Raw genomic sequence first — 14,758 nt, forward strand, 5'->3', positions numbered from 1 at the left:
GCGGAGAAGCGCGGGGGGTGGGGTGGGGGGGGGGTTAGGCGCGCGGCGGCGCGCGTGCGCAGGAGGCCGCGAGGGCCCGGCGTGCTCCCGCCGCGCCGCCTCGCGCGCCAATCGGGCGCCGCCCCGCAGCGTCGCGCCGTCGCGGCCCGAGCGCGCCGTGCGTGCGTGCGTGCGTGCGTCCGCTCGTGCGTGCGTGCGTGCGTGCGTGCTTGCGCTCGGCGGCGGCGGCGGCGGCGGCGGCGGCGCAGCGTCCCCTGCCCCGAATGAAAGGGACGGTCCCGGCGAGCGAGCGGCCGTGAGCGACCGGCGGTGACGGGGGGGTGGGGGTGTGCCCGAGCTGCTCCTCTCCCCGGCGCCCCACCCGCCGCACGGGTGAGTGACTGAGTGACCGGCCGAGTGCCCAACCGCCTCGTTGCCCGCCCAACCGCCTCTTTGCCGCGCACCCGGGGTAGGCACGGCGACCCCGGCCCGCCCGCCCGCAGCCCCCGGCCCGGGGAGCCCGCCCTGCCCTCCCGCCGCCTCGCCGCCGGTCCCTGGGCCTCAGCGAGCCGCCCGCCCCCGGGAGGGTCCCGGCACCCGGCGCTGCCTCTTCAGGGGGCGCCCCCCGGTGCCGTTACCCGCCCCCCTCCCCCCACACCCCGAGCCGACGGCAGCCGCTCGCTCCGCCCGCCTCGGCCCGCTCCCTCCTTCCCTGGAGGATCCGCCCCCCCTTGTCTGCGAGTCCCGTTTCCCCCAAAATTTGGTGAGGAACGGGAGGGAGGGGGATCGCCCTCCCCGGGAGCCCCGCGTCCCAGCGAGCCCCCCCTCGGTAGGCCCTCCGCCGGCGAGGGGTCGGGCCCCGCCGGTGCTTGTGGCCGGGCCCCTGCGGGGGAAATCGCGGCACTCGGTCCCTCCCCAGAGCGGTGCCGTGGCTCACCGATCCCCCCCGGGAGGCGAGCGGCGGAGGTGCCGTTATCGGCCCATCTCCCGCTCCCCGTGGGAGTAGGTAAACTTTCCTGAAGATCGGTCTGTGCTGTCTGCCAGATCTCCCTTACCGCAGGCTCTTTTTGTGTAATTTTTAGTTACCTGCTCCGTTCTTATTGTTTAGACTTTCCAGGGTTTGCCCCCCGCCTGCCTTTGGCCCCCTTTGGTTTCTTTTTTTTTTTTTTAAGAAAGTTGCACGGATAAGTTCCTATCCTACTTTTTATAGTGACTGTAGGATGCTGTGTGAATGTAGCTCTTGGATAAAGATTTCCATGGGACTTGTGACTTTGGCTTCTCAACTACAGACACCTACAGGATACCTCCCTTCTTCCCAGCTTCACCCCCCCCCCCTTCTCCAAAATAGTGCCCCCAATAATGGATGATTGACTCCAGAAAGTAGAAAGCACTTGAAAGTTTCTTGAACAGAGAATCTGGTATCTCTAGTGAGCATCTTCAAAAATTCGACACAAATATTTTCTGTAGCTTTTCCTGAGACTCCAAACCACTTCATCATGTTTAATGAGATTTTACAAAGCTTGTATACTTCTCTTGTAGGTTTTCCTTGGGTGTCTGAAATTTTCTTCATGGACAAATCTAAATCCTAATTTTTAAAAATAGAATCTTGTAATCATACAGGCCACACAGCAAAACAAACTACATGAGAAAGTATAGCATATAGGATGCTGTCCTTTGTTGGAAATACAAGTGGGGCCTTAACTCCTATAAACAGGCAGTAGCTCTTGAAAGTTATTTGGGCAATAAATAGAAATTAGAACCCAGGTTACTTTCCATTCTTTGGTGCTGAACAATGTCTCATACACCGAGAGCATTCTTCTTTGCATGAGAGTCATTGAACGTGCACTCTTCTTTTATGTTTGAAAATCTGTCATCTAGAACTCAGTAAAACAGTATGCAAGCCATTTGAGTTTGTAAAAACATGCTGCTTTAAAGATAAAATAAAGGTGCTATTAGGGGAAGCACCATGTTGAATACCATAGTGGACATTAAGAAACGTGAATGCAAATGAACCAAAATTTTTGAGTGAAGAATCACTGAATGAGTTTCTTCTTTTGTGATTTTAAGGTAGATGTAACTTTTCATTTTTTAGACCAAGCCTGTGGAAAACGTATCTACATATAATAATCTGTGTTTTGTAGTACATGTGTTCCTTTTTGGTAGAGATAGTGCATAATCTCCTAGTCCGTGATTCCATAGTACGTAGCTTTCTGTGATCCAATCTATAAGACTTTCTCTGACAAAGCTGACAAGCAAGATTTCTATCAACAGTATATTTAAACACTATTTTATAAGCCTTATTCAGTTGTTAGCTTTTTAAACATGGAAAACAGAAATATCGAGCTGTTTTTAAGTTGCATTATTTTTCTTGTTCCAGTGAAATGTAGCTTGATACTTGACAAGCTGGATTAGTTGCTTTTGGGTGATTTAGCTCAAGAGGTGAGAACAATTTTGAGTGCTTGCATTCAGAATTCTGGATCTGTGGTACAGCTGCGTACCTTGGTTCATATTTTTCAGAAAATGGGTATTTTTAAATGGACAGGATAAGTAGTGCATTTTGGCACAAAGAAAAGTGATCCCAGGGTAGTGTTTTCTCACATTTATGAGAAAGCAAACATAATTTAGGCAGAGGTCTACAGGTGAAATGCTTCTGAAATATGTCTCATGCTCCGTTTTTTTTCTTCAGTCTTTAGAAATGTACAAAGAGTGTTAATGCCTAGTGACAGAGAAAACACAAATGCAAAGAACGCAGGATTGGAAAGAAAACTTTTAGATATCCTTGTAAAATGCTTTCAGAGTAATTTAATCTGATGGCGAAAAGAATGTAGGTTTCCTTTCTGGCATACCCTGATGCTTTTTGGTCTGTTTGCATTTTGAATAATTTTTCAAGTGTTAAATTATTTACAATTAAATAAGTATTCCAAAACATAATATTTGCTAATTTAGTTTTTTTGTTGTTATAACATCAACATCCATGCATCTTCAAGTAAATACTGGCATTATTTTTAACTTCACTGTGAGCCTTAAAAAAATCTAATTATGCAAAAGTACTTCAAGAAGTTAGGTTATGTCAGGTCTAGTATTGCTGTGATGACGTGCCTTCTCGTGCCTGTTACTGCACTGGAAGGCATAAAGCTGTGAGAAGATTCTTTATAATCTTGTTTCTTGGAAAGTTACTATTCTTATAAATTAATGATGAGAGCCACTTAATAAATTTTTATGTGTTCTATAAATTATTTGCATTTTCTAAAATATGAATTTGCCTGTTAAATTGAAGGATAGCTATTTTTATAGTAGTAATTCTGTAAGTCAGTAGAACCTGCACGTGTTCAAGGAAATCCGTGGTCTTCCTTTTAAGAACTGCTATCATTGCTGTCAATATAGTGATAATATAATCTGAATATAAAATGAAACAGGTAGACCCAAATGAGTGTGTGTATATCAAATTATTTATACCAAATCAGGACTTCTTGCATTTAAAATTATTTTGTTAATATATTTTTTAACCCATCAATGTGTGATTTATATTGATCTGTTGAATGTGACTGCAAAACAAGAAATCTTTGTGATATTATTTCCTGCTTGTCATTTGTAGATCTTTTTCCTGCTCCCCAATTTTTTTTTTTTAAGTTTAAAAAATTATATAAAAAAAAATTTAAAACCTGTGTATCTTTCCTTCAGAAACCGTTCCTTCTTTCTACTCAGAAGGGATTACAGAATGGTCTTGTTTTGTTTTTTCTTTAGAAGAATACAGTATAGTAATTCTTTTGTGTTTAACACTTAAGGACTCTCTATTGCCACTGCAAAAGGGTGTGACTAGTTTATCCAGATTGGCACATTTTTTGTGCAAATCAGCAAGATCTGAAATCTATGCATTCTTCCTATGAGTATGCGTCACCGGCTAGTAAACTGCTTTCCAGTTATAAAAGAAAGCAAATGAAGCTGTTGGTAAAGCAAAGGCAAGAGACGCAGGCCAGACACCTTTTGATGCAGGAGTTTTGTAGTAAACATTGCAAGACAAACAGTTAAAACTCAGCTTGCGAAAATCTGTTGAAACAGAAGAGCAAATCTGTTGAAACAGAAGAGCGGGACTCTAAAAGGGTTGTCTTTTAGTAGTAGTAGGTGCCGACAGAAACTTAATGACATTCCTCTGCTTTCGATTAGAAAAATAGTGAGTGATATTAGTATTAGGAGAGTCTGGCAGCACTCAGCAGCAGGCAGGTTTGCCTATGCAAATTTCAAAAACCAGTTGTGTATTTTCGTGCAGATCGCCACTGTAGCGCAGTCCAGATGCATTGCAACTCTGGTATTCTTACGGCTGGATTTTATATTTCTTTTTCCAACAGGAATATCAAACTATATGGTGGTTTTTCTTACTTAGATGAGTCTAATGTAGACAAAGGCTGAGGAAGATGCTTTTATTGCAGTTGTGGCCAATTTTGACAGTAAGGCTTGAATCTCCAAAGTAAAAAACTGTAAGCAAGTCTGTTTGAAGAGGACGATATTTTCTTTCTTGAGAGATGTTGAAACAAATGAACACAAACCACGTAATACTGGGCCAAGAAGCACGTACACTTGTTAGGCATTTTCACTTCTGAAATTGCCGTGTCTGGCTGATCAGGGGATTGGGACCTCAGTGTTGTATTTTAAAATGCGTTCCTGGTAACACATGAAAAGTTGTAATTCATGTTGAGTTTAATTTTAAGTTATTTTTCTTAGATGAGAAGAGCAGTGCTTATGCGCTTACTGAAAAATAGCACGGTACTGCTAAATTAACTGCGGGTCTTGAAAAGGTTTCCATCGCAGCGCATTAGTCATAGATCCTTCTAAAATTTGGTTCTTAATGCTGTTTGACTAGCCACAGTGTGTCTGTGAAATACCTAAAATGGTAACGTTTTATCTTCTCATCTCTACCCTCATCTAAGGGTAGTTACTCCTCTGCCGTGCTACTTTGTGAGCTTTTACACTCAAAAGCTGTTCTGGATGCTAGGCTGGACTCTGGGGCTTTTCTTTGCTTCTGTTTTTCAAGAAGTTCAGTAGCATGAATTTTATTGCATGCCCAGGTAGTGCATTTTCTACAAATTCTTTTGCTGTAATAAATAACTATAAGAATGGGATGGAAGAGTTGCAGTAACTTTTTCCTGTGATGATTGCTGTACTTGTTGTATTTTCCATTTATTTCTTCTTTTCCCTCTAAGTTTTATATTAGTATCCGAAGTTTTATCTTAATGTTCAAACTTTTTTGCCTAAAGAACTAATTCTGCTTGCTGATACAGTTTCATAAAAAGTTGGCAAAATACTGCCTCTGTTGGGTGCATGTTTATTTGGATATATTGTAGTAGTGTAAAGAAAAGGGTAAAAAGGGATAGATGATTTTCAAGCAACCAATATTATATTTATGAAACTGTAAGTTAAATTGCCTTTTGTTGATGTTAACGTACTGATTGCACCTTTTTTTTCTGTAGCAGTGAGAGAATTGAAGTGTCATTCTAAGGTCATTTAAAACCATGACAAGCTCAGTTGGACAGAAAAAAGTCTCTTCAAGACAAAGGAAGTGTGGTTTTTGTAGATCTAATAAAGATAATGAATGTGGACAATTATTGATGTCAGAAAACCAGAAGGTGGCAGCACATCACAAATGTATGGTAAGTAACCCATAGGAAAAAGGGAAGGAATGTAGTGAGCTAGTAAAAGACTACGAACAAATGAAAAATTCAACCAGCTGTGGCATTGGCACAAATGATTAATCACCATAATTTGAAAATTTTGTGGCTTTCATATATATAAATGTTCTATATCACTTACACCCTTAAAACTTAAAAAATAAGTTTTGTTTTTATAATTTTAGCTGTTCTCATCTGCACTGGTATCTTCACACACTGATAATGAGAGTCTTGGTGGATTCTCTATTGAAGATATTCAGAAAGAAATAAAGAGAGGCACTAAACTGGTAAGTCTGTTTTTGGCTCTTGAAAATGGAAGACAGTATTTTACGTTCTCTAAAGTTTACAGTGAAGTTGTTCAGTGTATTTTTTTTTTTTTTTTTTAAAGTGCTGCCTTTGTGTGAGCTCTAATGTAATGGACAACTTATAGAAGGAGATGTTGAAGTAAAATTGGTCTCAGATTTATGAAAAGAACACCTCAGCAGATATGGTTATACTTACATTGAACTGAAATTTCAATGTCAGTTAACCAGCCCTTGAAGTGTCTTTAGGAAAGGATAAAAAGTAGTTTGTTTCTTTCAGTCAAGTTCTGCTCTCATGTAAACGTGTTGTTTTAAGAATTCTAGCTTAATCATGGAATTATTAAAAAAATAAATCCAGAATTATTATTTTTACAGTCATTTTTTTCCTCATTGGCAAATGTAGATGGTTGTAGCAGATACGCATTTTTTCCAAACAGATTTGAAAACTCATTTACAGAATATGCCCATTTTTCTTTTTGATGGGCTGCATATAAACAGTAGCATTTCCTAAATTTCCGTTTCTAATCCAGTAATTTCTATTTAATTTTTTCTGTTAGATTTCAGAAAGAAACCCACATTCTAGGGACCAGGTGAGGGTATTATTGTGGTTTTACTAGTATTTGGTTTTGTTGCCAAAATCTGGTTTTAACTACCAAAGGTACTTTTATTGCTTCCTTTTATATTGATTTAAGAGATGATTCTGTGAATATAGGTGTCTTATGAGCTATGTGGGTACAACAGTGATTACAGCTCTACCAAATTCATGAGAATTGAGCAGCAATGTCTTTTTTTAATTCTCAAGAAGCTAAATTTTTTTTTTTTTTTTTTTAATTAGAACTAGTTGTTTTCCATTTGGGGAAATGAGTGAGGCTTTTTAAAAATATTTTTAACAAATTATCAATTCACTCCTCACATCAAAAATTTTCAGCTTAGTTATTTAAAGCCCTCTTGCGTATTTACCAGTTCTTGGACTACTAAGAGTAGTCCGAAATAGTATTGTAGAACTACAATTATATAATAATAGTCTAATATTTCATCCAGTGTTTCATTTGAATCTTTTCCAACGCAGGGAACTTTATTTGCTCTAATTAGCTGAAGCATAAAGAAGTAACTATTCACAAGTCATTCATGTTGTGATCAGGCATTTCCAAAGAACACGGTAGTAAACAGAACTACAGATCATAAAGAAACTTTTTGATTCTTGGGTCTCTTAAATGTTTTTTGAAGGTTATTTCTTTTTATGTCATTGGTGGTTTCTGTCTTTCTGCTTCTGAATCTCTTTATGTTCCTTCACTGGTGCAACAGCTGGATATATTCTTGGAGCTCACTAGCTGTACGTATCAGGCACTTTGTTCAGCTTTTTGCAGAAAACCTGGATCTGGTTAACCTAGCGGATTCATAGTCCTGAGATGTTTCCTATTTGGAGAGAATTTACAAGATAATTTGAGATCTTAACTAATTAGGTGCCTTATCTCTGTCTGTAGCTGTCAGAAAACTACAGCTCTGCATCACTCTCTGGAGGAATCTGTCTTTCTCCGTTGACTTGTATAGGAAGCTTAAAGCTAAATGTTTATAGTTAGCCCAAATAACCCCTCTAAGGCCTGCTTTCTGTTCTAGCTTCTTCTTTTATGTGGGAACACATTGAGCAAAAATATCTCAGCGTGGTGCACCAGGTTAAGTAATTATATCGATAGCTTGGACTAAATTTGTCTGCTGACAGATTTGACGTAGTTGTCCTCCTTCGGGAGGTGCTGCTGCTGACCAGGTATGCACTGAAAATGGAGGCCTGGTCGTTACTGAAGTGGTAATGACTGACGTGTAGAGCATTTCTGATGGTAAGGTATTTCTGTCTGAGAAAAGTTTGTAGGTTCAAATCTTAATAGGCCAGTCATAAAAACTTGTAAAGTCTAAACATTTGGGAGTACAAGGCACTGATATCATTATTATTTCTGTTAGCTGTGCACGGGAAGATTTTTTTAAAGAGCTTACCTATTTTGCAGCTTGTCAATCTTCACATATACCTGACATAACTCGGGAATTAATTAATCTGTTGACAGTGACCATTTGGACAGCAGGACTTGTACCAATGGAAGAAATATTTTGTTACTGTCAGAAAACATAGACCAATAAATCAATATAAAAATTCCTGTGGTCTGTTTTGTTCATACAGATACATCATGGTGCTCGTAAAAAGAAAGTTTTCTTTTAGTCATTTCTGGCTTTAAAAATCCTGAAGTACTGACTAAAATTGATTGGATGGATATAATTTCAACCTAGGCTTTTATAAAGAGCTTTGATCAGCCATTATTATATATTAAACTGTAACGTATAACAAATTCATGAAATAAAATACCCATACAAATTAGATAATGACTAGGGAACGGTATATATACCATTTCAGAGCTTGCAGAGGAGTAAATGGAGATGATCCAAGGCTTTGACATTTTTACTGTTCAGTTAACTTTCTTAAAATTGAAAAACAGGATGGTGATACATAACTTTGGTGATACATTTATTTGGTATATTTGAGATCAACAAGAACTTGACTGAGCTAGTGCGGTGGGCAGAAAGTGTATTCCAGAAAGATATTTATAAGGAGTATCCTACATCGCACACTTATGCTTATGGATTTGGAATTAGTCTTCTGGGGGCATGGGCAATGTGCAGGATAAAAACAAAAAGCTCAGGTTGTCTTGTGAGGGGAGTTTAATGGGAAATTCTGAGATTTTTGGCAATTTTAAGTCAGTAGAAAATAATATAGAGAAAAATATTGCTATAATATTAATTACTTCCTTTCCTAACACAGTGTGAGAAGGGCCGTGAACAATTTAGAAGCATGATAGTTGGTGTGTCCTAAGCAATGACGAGTCTAATACGGGAAGAATAAATTATTGGGAAAGAAGAGTAAAGCAACGGGCTCCCATTTAGCCTTTTCTGCAATACAAGTATAAAGAGCAAAATTTAGTATAATTGAAATAAATTCATTGTATTTAACAACTATTTCACTAAATTCAGTGTTTTGGAAATGACTTAAGGAAATAACTGTGTAGAAAAACGAGGTAAAGTTGGCTGCTGAGGCTAAGGTAAATTTGCAGCTCATCAGGATTTCTGACTCTGCAAGATTCATTGCCAAATGGGTGTCTTTTTTTTTTTTTTTTTCCTCCTACCTTCATAATGTAATTCAGAATTAAACATACAATTTATGATTTCAACTTTTCTGAAATGGTTGGTACAAACAGACTGTCCTTGGGAGTGGGATATTTAGGTGAATAGATGTGTCACTTTTGTCAAACACATGATATTCGACAAAAGTACGTTACTTATTTTCTTCACTGAATTGATAATCAATGTATGACGGTTATTGTCATTGTATTGTTGCATAATTGCAACAAATTTCTTCTTCATTTTAAAATAAATTATGAAAAATACCTGAGAGCAGGAAGAGTAATGCCAAGTGCATAACCCCATTTATTTGTCACCAGGAGCGGTAACTGTATTATTTTTAAACTCAGAAATACTAAGCCAACAGTAACATGAATTGTGCTTTCTTTTTCTTTACAGATGTGCTCTTTATGCCACTGTCCTGGAGCGACCATTGGCTGTGATGTGAAAACATGTCACAAGACATATCACTACTACTGTGCTTTGCATGATAAAGCTCAGATAAGAGAGAAACCCTCACAAGGCATTTACATGTAACTATTATTCATTTGCTATGTTTATTTTTGTATTTATATTTCACATTCTTTGTTTTAAAAAAAAAACAACAACAAAGCAAAACAAAAAACCACTTTTGGAATCTGAACAAAATTGTTGCAAAAAATTTCTAATTATGATTGTGGCATTCAAAATAGTGATGTGCTAGAAAAGCATATTTTCACTGCAAGATTTGTATATCAGTGAGTCTTACAAGTGGGAGAAAAATGTACTGGCATTTAAATTTAAAAGATGAGTGAATAATCTGTGAATCGTGACTGACTTGACAGTTTTCAACTACTTTGTTTATAGGATTTTATGTCGAAAACACAAGAAAACTACGCATAACTCTGAAGGTAAAATTATTCAATATAAATTTTTCCCATTGTAGAAAGATACTTTGGTTAAATTTAATTTTTTTTTGAGAATATAAATGTTTTCAGTAAAAATTAGAACTACATTTTTTGAGAAACAATGAGTTTGAAAGCCCATCTGATTTCTGTATTTTCTCTAAAAATTATTGGTTGAGGTGGAGAAAAACCCAAAACATAAATTTTAGGATGTTCAAAAGATTTTATGTTCTGTCAAAACAAAGTTTGGGTAGAAGTAATGCATTCCCTTCTGGGAAGAAGCTGGATTATATTTGCAGTTAAATATTCACAATATTAACATCTAAAATATTTTGTCAGGTAACAGCTGATTTTTGCTATTGCTAATGTTCCTAAATATTCACTATTTTTTTTTTAACTATTAAATAGAGTTTAACTCTTCAAATGAGAAGGACCCAATAGTAAATGAAAAGGTTTGTGATCAGATCACTTATAGATATATTTCTGAGTAATTTCGATAAACAAAAAAAGCTGTACGGATACATTCACAAAAGCCGTGCATCTTTGCAGAGGAGAGTAGTGAAATGCGCGAGGGGTGATATGCCACAAGCGTAGATAAATCGTGTGGTCTGTTAAAATTCCAAACTAGTTGTGCTATTGTGTATTTATGCAGGTATTTTTTCTTTTTCCTTTTTTCTACTGTTTCTGAATTTGGGTAAGCGAACAGTTGTTAGTTTACTTTTTGCATTACTTTCAACTGAAAGTTCATCAGATTTAGCTAATGAGAAGTACGTGACTCTTTATTTAGTGAAGGTCAAATTTCATAAATTACTTCAGTCTCTTTCTGCCAAATGTATTTTTAAGGTAATATACTACTTTTTATGCTACAGGTAGTAGATATATTAATGGTAAGGTTTGGATGTTACTTCAGTGTTCAGAAAGATATGGAAGGCAGTAGAAAATCCCAAATGAAAACTGCTTTTTTTTTTTTAGTCTATTTAAATAATTACTGTCATGTGCTTTGTATAAAACACTCTCTGGTTTTGCTATTACTAGGTTTAAACAAGAAAAGCAGTATAAATGTTATATTAATTCTCCAAAGAGACAAGGCCACATTATCTTGTGCTATGGCACTTTGTTTCTTTGCTTTGGGGTTTGTTTTGCTTGTTAGCAGAAACAGAATATGAACGACATTTGAGTCCAGAAAGATATTAATCTCTTCAACTGATATTTAAACATACTATTTTATACTTATTCGCAAATGGCTGTGTTTGACATGTACTGAAAAAGGCCTCCAATTCTGCATGGAGCCCAATGCCAATGGATGACTTTTTCTGCTTGGAATTCCTTGCAGGATCTGAACTTGTGCTTTTCCTTAAGAGTTTTCAGAAACCGTTGTCTCCAATTCTACGATGTCATTCTCTAACAGCAAAGGCTTTTAAATATTATATGGATATATTTGTCTGAGAAGACATGGGAAAAATTACTACAGAGGCATAGTGGCTTTTTTCTTAAATGTTGATGATGGCAGTTTGTTGAAACAATAAACTAGACTCATCCAAAGAGACTCTTAGATTGAGGGTATGAGAAGGAGGAATAAACAACAACACTCAGAAAAACTGGGGCCAAAGAACCCAATAGTATCTCCTTTAGAATTTAACTTTGCACTCATTTTTTTGTTTAAAATATTTTGTTCTGTTATGCTTTACACTTCTAGAAATATGTGTAGCTATACTTCACATTTTTGTTTTCTGTTTTTTGTTTAGTATTTGACTGAAATTTTACCCAGTGCTCTTTCCCAAAGAATATGTTCTCTTTTTAGTCCAAACAGTTTAGGGAACTATACCCATAGAATATTGTTCCTTACAGTTATGGATTTGATAATGCCAGAAGCTGGGGTTCTTTTGTGATAGACCTCCTTTAAACCAAAGAGAGTAAAAATACATACTGCATCTGTCTTATGGAAATGACTTATAGCATTGTATAGCAATGGTATTTTGGTACCTTGAAAACTAATTACCTTTAGAAGACAGAAATATACAGGGTGGTTTTCAGAGTTTAAGAAGTGACTTTGGAAGGGTTTGTTTCTTAATATTTAAGTGAGGAAGTTTGCTCAGTGAAATGGTAACTGGAAGATGTTGGATGGTGAGCTTAAGCTTTTTATATGTATTTTGTTGATTTATTTCTTGAGGAAAATGTGAATATCAAAGCAGAATTTAAATATGAAAGAATGGTGGTGTGTGAAACCAGAAGAGACTTGCAGAGTGACCAGACTAGCTAGGGATAACATGGCAGCTTTTTTTTTTCTCTTGTTTCTGTTTAATTTTCGTGAACCCTTGCTCTCAGCAGTGTTTTCGTAACAGAATAGTTAAAGCTCACCTGTGGTTATGTCACTCAATGTAAGTGCGCAGAGGCACTCAATTATCAGTCCTTTTTAATGGAAACTTCTTGCTCCTGCTCTGGGCTGCTGGTTTGGTTGGTTGGTTGGGTTTTTTTGGTCACTGTAGAACATCTGGTTTTTTATCCTTTGTTCTCTGTATCCAGATTTACTTGTTGCAGTTCAAATATTTTTATTATGTCACTTCTATTAGTGGATGTTGGAAGAGTTTTTAGGAGTGTTTGGTTTGGTGCAGTGCAGAGCAGTTTATTTTCTGTAGGCAGTACTGCTGCATAATAGTGAGATTTTTCTTTCCCTTCCCTAGAAAATAGATGCTTTTGGGGGCATACTTGTTCAAATCTGAGATCTGGCTAATGTACCTTTTGTTAGAAGTTCTAGTTTAAAAAGAATATCTGTTAACCATTTAATAACAGTTAAAGAAAATTTCTTGAGGCTGCATGGAAATGTGGTTGAAGGACTTGTGTTGGAATTAAAGTTACCCAGTTAAAACCTGATAAAAAGGACCTATTAGATGTTATTTATTGCTGTCATGAAGTTCAACTGGAGTGAGAATTCATGAGACTAAGCATCTCCCTACTCATCAAGACAAAATTAATGAGCGATGGGAGTTCATTTTCCTTTAATTGACAGGAGTTGCTGAACTACCTTCTGTTTTCGTTGAATATAAAAATATGAAACATGGCAGCAAAGTGTTGCGTTCTTAAATTCATTATCTGTTTCAGCCGATTGTTGGGTTTGTCTAATTTATCTGTGTGGCCTAGCTTTCAGGTGACATAGGAGAATTGTATTTCTCCTGTATTTCCTTTGTGTATATATATTTCAGAGTGATTCTTCTGTGCTGTGTTCCCACTGATTGGAAAAAGGACAGTAGAAGTGGGGTACTCTCACACTTGGTACTAGGCTGCTGCTGTGGGGTCAACAGATTTGAAGACACCTCCTCGGAGGAGCAGACCAAGTTACTGAAAGCTTCACGTCTAGATTTTTGTCTTGCTGGTTACAAATCTAACAAAATAATCTTGAACGTCAAGTAATAGTTTAATTCATAATTTAGGCAAGCAGTCTAAGTTTTCAGTACCTAATAGGTTATAGGAATTGGTGCCATTGCTTTCAAACTATCACAGCTAACTATTAGTTGAATTACTGTTCAGTTTGAGAGAATTGCATTTATTCTTTTTGAAGAATAGAGCATTGTTGTACTAAGGTTTTGGAACTGTTTTTTGGAATTTATTCCAATGTACTGGAAATAATTGTTGAAAAATTTAAAATCTGGCATCTTTCAGTTCCCTGCAGGTGGGGCTGCCCTGACCCCTGTGTTGAATTTAAAACAAATTCATCTCATCAGGAATAGTTTAATATAAACTAAGATAAGAATGTAATTTCATTCCTCTGTTACATAGTAGTAAAACAAAGACTAATGAAGACAGCCATGTGACTATATTGTTAATGTTTAAAACAGATGCTTGGGAACTGTGGGGTCAGAAAATAAAATGTCCATAATTCCTACTGGTAGCTGTACTCAAAGCCTCAGGGAATTATGTTTCCACAATGGAAATAAGGACGTTCCCTGTCTCAGCATCCTTTTCATCTTATTGTAAAGATCAAACACGAAATCTGTGTTGCTCGTGCTGTTCAGTAAGTTGAGTCAGGATAATATTTCTCTGTGAGACTTATTTAGAGATGCTGCAATCTATATCAAACCGAGTACTTTTTCAAAGCGCTGTGTAAGCCAGAAGCTGGCAGGGAAAACATCCGAAACTTTTTGGCATTATAGTTAGGTAACATCCCGATTCATCTACGGATTCTTTAATCAGTGTTTGCTCATAGCTGCATTTTCTGTAACGCTGTTCACAGCATAAGCTTGCCTAACATTGTATGCATTAATGCAGTCAGGTATAAAAGTTTCCGTAACGTTGCAGTTCGCTGTTTCGGTTCTGCTGGTGGATGGTTACAAATTCTTTTTAGGCTCTGCTAACTCAGCCCTCTTGTTGTCTGTCTTATGGAGAATGCTGCTCTGAATGTGGCATCGAATGTATATGTAGTGTTACGACACAAACAGTTGGTCCAGGCGCGGTAAGTTAGCAATCTCCTATGCAGCCCATTATAGACTAATGAGGTATTTTGCAGAAGCATCACAATGGTGTTTTCTTATGGAAAAACGCACAGCTAATGGAAAAGGAAAGAATGTAAGAGCAATGTGGTGAATGGCTTGCCCTATCTGAGGAGTTGTCCTGTGATGTTTACATTATAATTCTCCTTCCTATCTAGGCAAGACGTTATACAAATAGAAACTTGGTCAGCTAACTCATACTTAAAAGATTTATCATACCAGTTGTCGTAAGCTTTCTGATTATGCAGATAAGCTAAGTGTATTGTCTGTCTTCAGTCTTCGCC

General features: G+C 37.7%; 1 protein-coding gene across 7 annotated transcripts in view; it reads left to right on the plus strand.

Moving 5' to 3' along the window:
* Nucleotides 1–88: 88 nt before the first annotated feature.
* The window catches only part of PHF6 (PHD finger protein 6), a 29,490-nt gene continuing 14,820 nt past the window's right edge, over nucleotides 89–14,758 (plus strand). For 4 of the 7 annotated variants that reach the window (XM_087749011.1, XM_087749015.1, XM_087749016.1 and 1 more), the window contains exons 1-5: nucleotides 89–372; nucleotides 5,445–5,624; nucleotides 5,828–5,929; nucleotides 9,506–9,639; nucleotides 9,953–9,996. In XM_087749011.1, the coding sequence (XP_087605137.1) occupies nucleotides 5,487–5,624; nucleotides 5,828–5,929; nucleotides 9,506–9,639; nucleotides 9,953–9,996 (418 nt within the window). In that variant the 5' untranslated portion in view covers nucleotides 89–372; nucleotides 5,445–5,486. Of the gene's footprint in view, nucleotides 373–2,356; nucleotides 2,419–5,444; nucleotides 5,625–5,827; nucleotides 5,930–9,505; nucleotides 9,640–9,952; nucleotides 9,997–14,758 lie in introns of all 7 variants that reach the window. The other 3 variants (XM_087749014.1, XM_087749013.1, XM_087749018.1) reach the window with 3 other exon arrangements.

The sequence above is a fragment of the Nipponia nippon genome, unplaced genomic scaffold, assembly GCF_047370975.1.
Source record: "Nipponia nippon isolate SJK-2023a ecotype South Korea unplaced genomic scaffold, ASM4737097v1 scaffold_12, whole genome shotgun sequence".
NCBI lineage: Eukaryota > Metazoa > Chordata > Aves > Pelecaniformes > Threskiornithidae > Nipponia > Nipponia nippon.